Source organism: Tauraco erythrolophus, chromosome 19 (assembly GCF_009769465.1).
Source record: "Tauraco erythrolophus isolate bTauEry1 chromosome 19, bTauEry1.pri, whole genome shotgun sequence".
Lineage (NCBI taxonomy): Eukaryota > Metazoa > Chordata > Aves > Musophagiformes > Musophagidae > Tauraco > Tauraco erythrolophus.
The window spans coordinates 4,593,084-4,603,348 of record NC_141483.1 but is presented as its reverse complement, the minus strand read 5'-3'; the positions used below and the strand labels follow the sequence as shown (position 1 = coordinate 4,603,348).

At 47.9% G+C, this 10,265-nt stretch overlaps 1 protein-coding gene across 1 annotated transcript; it reads left to right on the top strand.

The window, feature by feature from the left end:
• Positions 1 to 8,120: 8,120 nt before the first annotated feature.
• On the top strand, positions 8,121 to 10,105 carry POP5 (POP5 ribonuclease P/MRP subunit). The gene is made up of 5 exons (XM_086623728.1): positions 8,121 to 8,140; positions 8,215 to 8,357; positions 8,449 to 8,598; positions 9,578 to 9,661; positions 9,838 to 10,105. Exons 1-5 carry the CDS (start codon positions 8,121 to 8,123, stop codon positions 9,939 to 9,941), a joined length of 501 nt encoding a protein of 166 aa, XP_086479854.1. The 3' UTR covers positions 9,942 to 10,105.
• Positions 10,106 to 10,265: the final 160 nt, after the last annotated feature.

The following is a 10,265-nucleotide window of genomic DNA, read 5'->3' as shown; positions in this document are numbered from 1 at the left end:
TCTTTGTGGCTGTGGTATCTTCCTGCTGGAGAACGCAGGGAAGAGTAGGAGGGAACGTGAATGGGAGCGGGAGCTCTGTATCCATGTTATAAACTGCTGTGTTCTTATTGAAAAATGAGCTTCAATATAAGGTGACACCATCAGTCTCTGCTACTAAGAGACTATTAAAAGACTAATGAAGTTGCTTGCCCCCACGCTTACAGAGAAACACCTGCACTCTGCAAGTCCCAAAAATAAAAGAGCTCAGTAAGTATAATTTAAGCAAATTAATTAAATAAACTTATTTTAAAATTATTTTGTTAATGTCTGTGATCTGACTCACAGATGTTGATCTCACAATGCTCGGAAACATTATAATAATAGAGAAATAAGAGTACATGTGCTTTTTCAAGCAATAGGTTTATCTATGTAGCAATATACAGTAAAACGTTGAGAGTTGAAGTTCAATGTATGTTTTAGGGGAATCTAATAAACACTCAAAATCACCATCTTACGCTTTTTGAAAATTCTACACCATACAAAAAAGAGCTTCATAATTATTGCTGAAATAGCTGTCCCTCTGCGTGCCACAAACAAAGCTGAGGGAGTTTTGTTCTGGCCAAGTGGTTGGGGCAGGGACAGGGATGGAGAGGAGATGGAACAAGTCCAAAGAATCAATCCATCTCCTGGAGACAAACTCACACACGTAGAAAATTTGCCATGTCAGCATATTTAGAAATAAATACAGATGTCATGCAGCCAGTGCTGGCCATCAAGACACGATGCTGGGATGTCCTCTGCTAGCCCTGCTATTTCATCAGCTGTGCTTCACCCTGCTGTTTACCCTGAGAAGTCCCTTAGGTGCCTGTTATGGTATCAATGAAGAGGAGCCATGCTGTGCAAAAACACGGGCTCCTGTGACACTACAGGATGAACATTTTGCTACCTCTACACATTCTACGCAGAGAAAAAAAAAAATCACTACACTTAACAGGCTCCAGCTTAGTTTCTTGACCCATAAGCAGGTACTGGTTTTAACCTACGCACATTCCACAACAGCAATTCTTGATGGGTCTCACGTTCTGTCCCTACACCACCTTGTACCTTGCTGGCTGGAAGAGTGGCGCTTGGCTTGGCACAGAGGCACAGGCAGCCCGGGGTGCTGACATACAACAGGCATAAGCTGAAATGTGGGGAAAAGTGAGCTCCCTTAGGAAAGATGGAAAATGAAACCAGACGCCACCAGTACTGAGAGAGGGAAGAAACCAGATCTGATCCTTTAGATGACTTGATGGAAGCCGCTCATGTTCAGAGGCAGTAGGACCAAATTCAGCTCTAATTAAGTCACTAATGTTACAGCAGGATAAACATGATCTTTTAAGCATCACAGGTATGAAACAGGGACAGAGAAGGTCACGTAGCAACAACTGCTTGAGTTCCAGCATGAGTGCTATGGAATTTTACTGAAGTGGCCTGAGGGACATGCCCTGGGTCAATTGCCCCCGGATCATCTCACTGTGGCAGATGCCAACAAGCACTGCAAGAAGGCTGTTGTGTGCATCACTAGGATGCTTGGGACCAACCAGCAGCAGGGCAGAAGCCATCTCAAGCGCCAGCTCAAACCCCCATGTCCGTGGGGCAACTGGTGGAATCAGCCTAGCAAATGCAGTGAGATTTTTGTCTTAGTTTGCTTCTGTCTTCATGGTGCGCATAGTTAGGAAAAGTGACAAATGTTTACAGTCTCTTTCACTCAGGTGCAAGCACATTTTTAGGAAAAAAAAAAAAATTGAACAAAATAAAAGCAAAAAGCTCCAGCAAGCTTCCCGAAATAGGTCAGATGCTTCCAGTGCTTTTTGTCTTCTTCAATCTATCACAACCACTGCCTCTGGAAATCTGTTTGCACTTATTATTAGTCTTTGTGAGTACCCCCAGTCAGCACAGCAGAAATAAAAAGTGTTGGTGTTGATTCTCCCCACTCAAATCTGCACTCACACACTGCACCCTGCTCTGCTTTTGAGGGGCGTTTGCTCACTGCGCTGGGCAGCAGGATGCTGAAGCTAAAACTGGATCTAGGCAAGAACAGACCAGTGGGGAGGTGTCTGTCGGAGCGGGTCAGGCAAGCAGCTGAGACCTGTGTGCCCCAGCCAGGCAGTGACTGACGTGCTCTGTGCACCAAGCTGACACCAGTACAAGCCGAGACCCTGCAGCTGCCGAGGGGAGCCCCGGCCGTACCCCACCGAGCAGCTCCACCACAGCCCCCCTCCTCCCTCCACGCATTGCTGCTGCCCTGCCAGAACCAGGCAGCAGGCACGGACTATATACAGTTGCTCCAGGATACCTGTCCTCTCGCCTCAGCACCACGGCTGCTGAGGGATGGATGGACTGGAAAATGGTTTTCATTGCCTCCCTCGTTAGGGAGACAAGTGCTTGGCAAAAGACATCTCTGATCCTATGCTGCTCTAGGCTGCTGGAGTTAAACATAAAGACATGTAGAAAAAGGATTGTTCGGTATATGGTACCACAAGCAGATATATGTTACTGTAAAATAGGGCGCTGGCTTAATCTGCACATGGGAATTCAGAGGAAAGAAAAAGCAGAGAGCAAAGACAAGGGACACTAGACAATTTTTTTTTTCAGAGTAGCCTCTGCAACAACTCATATCTGAAGAAGGCGTCTCAGGATAGGCTGTTTATGTTGTGAGAGCTTCTATTATCTCAATTATATTATTTAAGTGCATAGCAAATCATTAATTTATTTGTAGCACTCCTTGAAGCAGAAAAATGTTATTATCCCCATTTTGCCAATGTGCAGCTGAGGTCTAGAGAGCTTAAGGCCCAGCCTTTCGTGCATATCAAGGTGCCCAACTCCCACTGAAGCCAAAGGAAGTTACACATCTAAATATTTTGAGGATTTTTAGTTAACAACAGAAATCGATGGGGCAGTTAGCAATTTCAGGTCTCAGGCTAACCTATCTGCTAATCTTATATAATGGAAAGTGCTCTGCCCTTGTAAAAATATTTTTTTTTTCTTTTTCACCTTAATTCAAATCTCTCAACATAGTCTCCACTCTGTCAGACACTCTGCTGTCTGCTGGCCCACAGGTGATGTACTGGTTACTCAGGAGTCATGGGTTGTTTTTTCTTTTTCTCAAAAGCTTCCTTCCCAGATAGGCAAACTCAAGGGTTTGTTTTGATGTTGTTGTCCTTATTGTTGGTTGTTTGTTTCTAATACTTTCGCTTTGGTTTACCTGTAGTTTTTCCACAGGTTTCTGGAAATTCACCGACGGAAAGTCTTGCAGCATCATCAACAACAACCAGCCTGACAAACTGCATCTTCTGTTGAAGTGCCATTCACCACAGAACAAAATAGAGTCCTGTCTCACTAGTGTGCTCTGTGATCTGTTATCTCTGAAAATACCCGTCTCAAGTGTGGGCTGGAAAGTGAGTTAGACTCTCCGAGGCCATTCTTGAGTTTATGGCAGTCTTTGTCATAACATTATGGAGTGTTGTGCTCCTCCCCATAGGTGGCAAGAAGTTAAAACCCCGCTAATGCTATTGGATTCTTTGTGAAGGAGCAATTTTTCAATTACACATAATTAATAGCAATTACCCTTTATCTTCAGAGACCAGAACAAAGAATAATTAATCCATCTTAACATCCCCGTTAAGGAGGTATTACATATGCTTTTTTACACAGCAGATTACATAGTAACTTATGTGACCTACTGTTCATCTGTGTTCCCTAATGAAGAAAGGAAAGAGAAAAAAGAATTCTGAACTAGAACTAATACTCTAGTTTTTGCCTTAATTTAATTAATTAGTTTGGAAACAGCTATTTGCTTCTTGCAGCAGCTTCCTGCAAATGAAAAGCATGCTGCCTACAGATCTCTCATATATAGAAGCAGTTTTACTGTATCTGGTAATTAACAACATTCGAATGGACATTTTACTAATTTTTAACGTGTATCTGTAAGTAAAGCATTTGCGATTATTCCCATTGCAGAGCTGGAAAAAATGAAGCTCAGAAGTTTAGGGCCAGCTTCTCACTTGGCACAAAGCCTTTTTGCACTGCTCTGCTCACACACCGGTTTTTGCCGCACAGGAAGAGACCTGATTCTGTCTTCATTCTAGACAGCATGTGCCAAACTCACAGACACTTACACCTTTTATCAGATCTTAAACTTTGGCTTCAATCTTCCAAACTGGCTTCCAATTTTTGATATCTTAATGGAAGTTCACCTTACAACACTTGGGATGTCTCCCAGAGCACACAGTCATTATTAATCTGAACTGAAATTTCCTGGTTTTGATTATCAAAAAAAAAAAAAAAGGTGAATTTACTATTTTGATCTAAAGTGAGTAGTCCAAGATCCCACTGCAAGCCACCAAAAGAGGCAGAAACAGAATTTGCTTCCAACACATGGTGTTGCAAGACAAATACTCCATGTGGCAGGATGACAGCAAAGATGAGGGCAGTGCTGCAGGCAGCACGCGTGACAGCTCTGGCAGACAGACCAGCAGGCGCTGGCCCATGACAGCTTGGGTGTCCAGAAAGCTTATGATTAGTAATTACACGTTAAGGTGATAAAAAAAGGATAGCTTTTATTCCTGTGTGTATTGATCTGAGGGATCCTGAGCTCAAAAAGGGGGAGTAGAGAAACATAGAAAACAGAGGAGTAAAAAGGAAGGGACCGAAGTGAGAACGAGGACGTCCCAAATGTTAAATGAAAGCATCCGCCTGAAAGGCTCCGGGCCAACGTGCTCAGGGAATGCACTCTTCTGTCTCAGTGACCTTGTGAAGATAAACTGAACAAAAAGCTTCAGGCAACAGCAGACAGAGGATTTAAGACGCAGTTTTAATTTTAGCCAGATTGTTTTGTGTTTTCAACTGCGGGGTTATCTGGGGATGCAACGTGCACAGAGCGGAACAAAATGTAGTTGTCACCCCCAACTCTCATAGCGCACCTGATGGCAAACTCAGTGCAGTGCTTCCAGGGGGAAGAAAAGATCACGGTTTTGGCTACACAGGGAAGATAAAAACTGTGGTATCACAAGGCTGGAGTACCAGTGCATCCTAATTTTATTCCAGAAGGTAATTACTTGGCTACCTTATGCATGAGCAACGTGCAAGACCTGTACTCTAACACAACATGCAGTAATACACTGGTTCCTCTACTCACACTCTGTCCTTGCTCTGTATCTCCAGACTGTCAGCTATTTAGTATGAACAAATTGCTTAATCTCCCTGTACCTCAGTTTCCCCAGCCATAAAATGGAAACATCCCAAAAAGAGTGCAAGCATTCACTAACTGATACACGTTTTTTCAGTGATCAGCTTTGCTGGTAACTTTAATTGTAGCAAGCACATACAAACTCCAAGAACTGTCTGCCTATAATAAAACATAGGCATTAATCACGATGTCTATTGCAGCTTACTAGCACAATTAATCCTACACAATACAAACACAATCTAACCTGCAATCTGGAGATGACGAATGCCATATAAATCCAAAATGAGGGTCTAGATCTTTGAGCCTGTAGCAAAACGTCAAACCATGAACTAAAATGGTAATGAAACCAACTCGGACTGATTGGGAATAACCCTTTCCACATGCACACCACCACGCATAACAAACACAAGCTGGGAAAATGAGACCTCAGTATTCCTCCTTCACCTCCCCAGCATCACCGCTTTATTGGACAATCATTGATGAACACTTGTGCTGATAAAGTATCTTCTATCCAAAGTTCTCAAACTGCTTTACAGATTGTCCCTAACGTGTATAGACAGTGCACGTTATTTCCCCCGATTTCATATACTGTCCTCCATAATTTCTAGTTGATAAGCTATCCCAAGGCCATATTGTCTCTCCAAGTCTGCAGGAGAGACATCCATCCTCTCTCCTGGCAGGTCTCTTGACCCACTCTTCAATTTAGATAGCATTTTATGAATTTTTCTCTCTCAGATCTTTTCTTAGGAGACAGTTTTTCCCACCTTGACTAGATAACTCACCATCACTTGTGACAATTTCTTGAATCACTCACACTCAAATCAATACAGCAAAGCTGGCAGAGGATGGGAGTGAGGAGGTGGGAAAACAAACGTGAGGATGTTGTAACCTTTCAGTCCTGTGCTGTCAGCTCAGCACACCATGACGCCTGGCCGGACTCACACGGCTTGTACTAACACAGGCAGTGACTGTACAGGGGGCTGTGGTAGCTCAGGGCTGCTCCGTGCATCCTCCAAACCAACAACAGAGAACTAAAGGCAACGTCCTACATGAAGTGAAGCAGGACAGGGCTCTCTCACAACACTGCTCTCTCTTTGCACCGTGTCTCTCCTAATCAGCCTTCTGGACCGAAAACAGAGGCCTTCCCTATACAAAGGGCCCAGCCTGTAGCATGCACAGTGCACATGTCCTATTAGATTACAGGGCAGAGCGCACTCACATGGTCTGCTTGTCAGGGACCCAGCCGTGCCTCTGCAAAGAGAGGGAAATGGGAGAGGGCATGAACGAAGGCAACTCGAGCAGCACAGGACAACCCGAGCACAGTCAGAAGGCAGGATGGGAGATACCACCAGAAAGACAGGGGCAGCGGGCAAGTATAGCTTGGCAGGCACCCTGGGAGGCTAAGCTGGCACCCCACTCCACAAAGAAAATACATGGGAATGTGTCACATGCCACAAAACATGTGAGAATAGTTTATCACCTAGGAGCTCATGTATTGACAAGTGGAACAGATGACAGCTGGATCCCACTTTGGATATTAAAACACAAAGCAATAGAGCAAAGATCGATGCAATGTAGTCTTTCTCATGGAGAAAACGATTCCATCTGCATCAGCTTCAGAAGCTGATAAACTTCCCCCAGTTCCTTTCATTATGATCCAAAAGAAAATGTCTCCTGGAAAGTCCATACAGGACTTCATGCTTTTTTCTCCCCAGACAACTCATATTCTGCAGTTCTCAGAAAAACATAACTCAAGAATGTGATCACAGGTGAAGGAGAAAAGAGTTAATAGGGAAAGGGAGAGAGCAGCAGAACAAGCATCTGTTTCAGAGGGCAGAAGTTTATCACCCAGGACAAGATTTCCACTGGGTTTATCATTGTTCTCTTTGTCTAGAATTAAGGTCATTAAAGAAGATGTTTCCACTCTGAATTAGCAATGAGTTCCCCCTCAATTCAGAGCGCCTCAGCGCTCCCGTGTGATTTGGCTCCGGGGACCTCAGTGAAATCCTTCTCCCGTGAAATACACGCCGCCCTAACTGCCTCTTTCTCCCACCTCCCATCTTTTCCCTCACTCCCGCTCCCTCTCTCCCCCTTTTCTTCTGGAACCAGACGAGCACTCCTTGCTTCCTCAGATAACCTGCCAGAGATACGAGCTTCCAAAACCACTACGGAAATAACTGTAAGCCGCAGCTCCGTGCTGCAGCCTTCTCAGCTGCTTTCCTCAGGCAACTGGTACGTGCCCCAGAGCGCCCCACGCCTGGAGCCTGAGGAGCTCCAACGCTGGAGCTCCGGGAGGCAGCGAAGGCAGAGCCCTGCCAGGAGCACGGCGGCGGCACCGCACGCTCCGCCGCAGCCCTCCGCCCGGGGACAGGCGGCGGCCCCGCCACCCGCCGCAGCCGGAGGGTGACTGCGGCACCGCGCCTGCCCCCGCCGGCCTCCCCGGGACCTTCCCGCCGCTCCGCCCAGACGGAGCAGAGGGGCGAGTACGGGACGCGCCGTCTCCATCATTTGGAGACTTTGGCGCTCGGCAAAGCGGCCTCAGCCGAGGCGGACTGAGGTAACGCAGCGAAAAGGGCTAAAGCCAAAGGAATTCACCTGCAGCGAAGGGCGGGGCGCAGAGCGCGCCGCCCCCTCAGCCGTCCCGGGCGGCCCCCGCCTCAGCCGCGCGCCGCGCGCGCCCCCGCGGGACAGACCCGGGACCGGCTCGCGGGGCTCGGACGGGCAGCAGCGCGCATGCGCACGCGCTCCGCAGCCGGCTGATGGAGGAAGGCGGGACCGCGCCGGCCGTCGGGGCCGGGAAGTCCTTCCTCTGTCCCCGCCCTCGCACGGCGACGATTGGCTGCAGCGGGCGGAGACGCCCTCTCTCATTGGCTAGGCGCAACGTCCGTCCGGATCGGGCGCCGCCGCCGCCATGGTTCGCTTCAAGAACAGGTGAGGCGGGAGGCGCCGCCGCGGGTCCAGCCGCGGGTCGGTGCCCGCGCCGCTGACGCCGCGCTCTCCCGCAGGTACGTGCTGTGCGAGGTGCTCTCGGAGGACCCGCGGTGCCGGCAGTGCATCGAGGACCGCGCGGTGGGCCTCGCCGTTCGGGACGCCATCGGGCGGGTGCACGGGGACTACGGGCTGGCCTGCTGCTCCATCTCCTTCACAGGTGCCGGTCCCGCGCTGCCTCTGGGGTGGGCTCCTCCGGGATGGCCGGGGCGCGACGTTCCGCGCTGACCGGTGTGCCTGTGCCCCCGCAGTGAAGTACCTGAACGCCTACACCGGGACCGTGCTGCTGCGCTGCCGCAAGGACTCGTACAGGCTGCTCTGCTCCGCGCTCCCCTTCGTGAGGCAGCTGGAGGGCCGGAACCAGCGGTACCCCTGCGCCCTCCACACCCTGCACGTCGGAGGTCAGCCGCTGCCCGAGCTGCCCCGGGGCGGGGCGCAGGCGCTGGTGTCCGGGGGGAGGCCACTCGTGCCTGCAGAAACGGGAGAGCCTGTCGTGCTCCCGCGGGTGCGATCGACCCGTCTTTTATCTCCCGTCTCTTCAAGAAGGACGTTGAGGTGCTGGAGCGGGTTCAGAGAAAGGCAACGAAACTGGTGAAGGGTTTAGAGAACTTGTCCTGTGAGGAGCGGCTGAGGGAGCTGGGACTGGTCAGTCTGGAGAAGAGGAGGCTCAGGGGGGGCCTTCTCGCTCTCTACAATCACCTGAAAGGAGGTTGTAGGGAGATGGGGGTCAGTCTCTTCTCCCACGTTAGGAATGACAGGATGAGAGGGAATGGCCTCAAGTTACACCAGGGGAAATTTAGGTTAGATATCAGTAAAAATTTCTTTACAGAGAGGGTTGTGAGGTATTCGAACAGGCTGCCCAGGGAGGTGGTGGAGTCCCCATCCCTGGAGGTGTTTAAAAAACGTGTGGATTTGGTGTTGAGCAACATGGTTTAGGGACCCTGACAGTGCAGGGTGAATGGCTGGACTCGATGATCTTGAGGGTCTCTTCCAACCAAATGATTCTATGTATCACTGGCTTAGCTGCTTCTGGCAGATCCAAGTAAAGAAACAGGCAGCAGCAGTTCTTTGTTGAATCATTACATGAACACAAAACCAGAGCAGCAAATACTGTTATTACATTATTTTCTTTTACAAATATTTTTAAAAGTATTGTCCATGTCCTGAAAATTACCAACTTGGGGCAAAAGAACAGGCATTGTTATTCCACCACTTAACCTCCACAGTGGGGAAATGGTCTTTACAGCCCCTTCTCAGCACTTGCATTAATAAAAGTTGTTGCATGGGGCATTTGTCACTTGGTATCTTCAGAAAATATACTAGCAGCTCTGAAATGGTTGGTTTTGTAGATTGTTACATACTGTTCTTGTGACTCTGCAGGTACCATAAGAACATGTCAGAAATTTCTCATTCAGTATAACAGAAGACAGCTGCTGATGTTGTTGCAAAACTGTACCAATGAAGGTGAGTTTCTCCAGCCGCTTTCCTAAAAGGCAGGCTTAATTCCTGTGGGTTTTGAAGGGCATGCTGGGCTACTTCTGAATTCTTGAACTGAGAAGTGTTCCTTTGTTTAGAAGATGAGGATATTCCAGCATATGCCAAGAGATCAAGGAATAATCCTCTGTTGCTCTCTATTGCAGAGGAAAGACAGTGTATACAGAAGTCATTGTTGAGCTGTTCCCTCACAGAAGAGCAGTCTCAAAGCGGAGATGAGGAAGATGATGATGGCACAGCAACAGACTGAACATTACTTGTTACTGTTCACCTCTGTCTCATACTCATGTAATCAAGATGTTACCAAGTTATCTTCAGTGTTAAGCAAAGCATGCGACAGAAGGATCTGTTCATATGTAGACTTCATTCTCCCATTCTGAGTGTTCTTAAATAAATCTTTTTTGAAAAAAAAAAGTAGGTTAATTGCCTGTTTCACTCCAGAAGTCAAAAGCACCTGCACTTAATAATGAGCACAGCAGCTCACTGTGATCTTCATGCTGAGATAGATGGGAGCTTTAGACAGTTGGCATGAACAAGGAATGTTCATTCAGTACAGAAAAAGCATTAATATCTT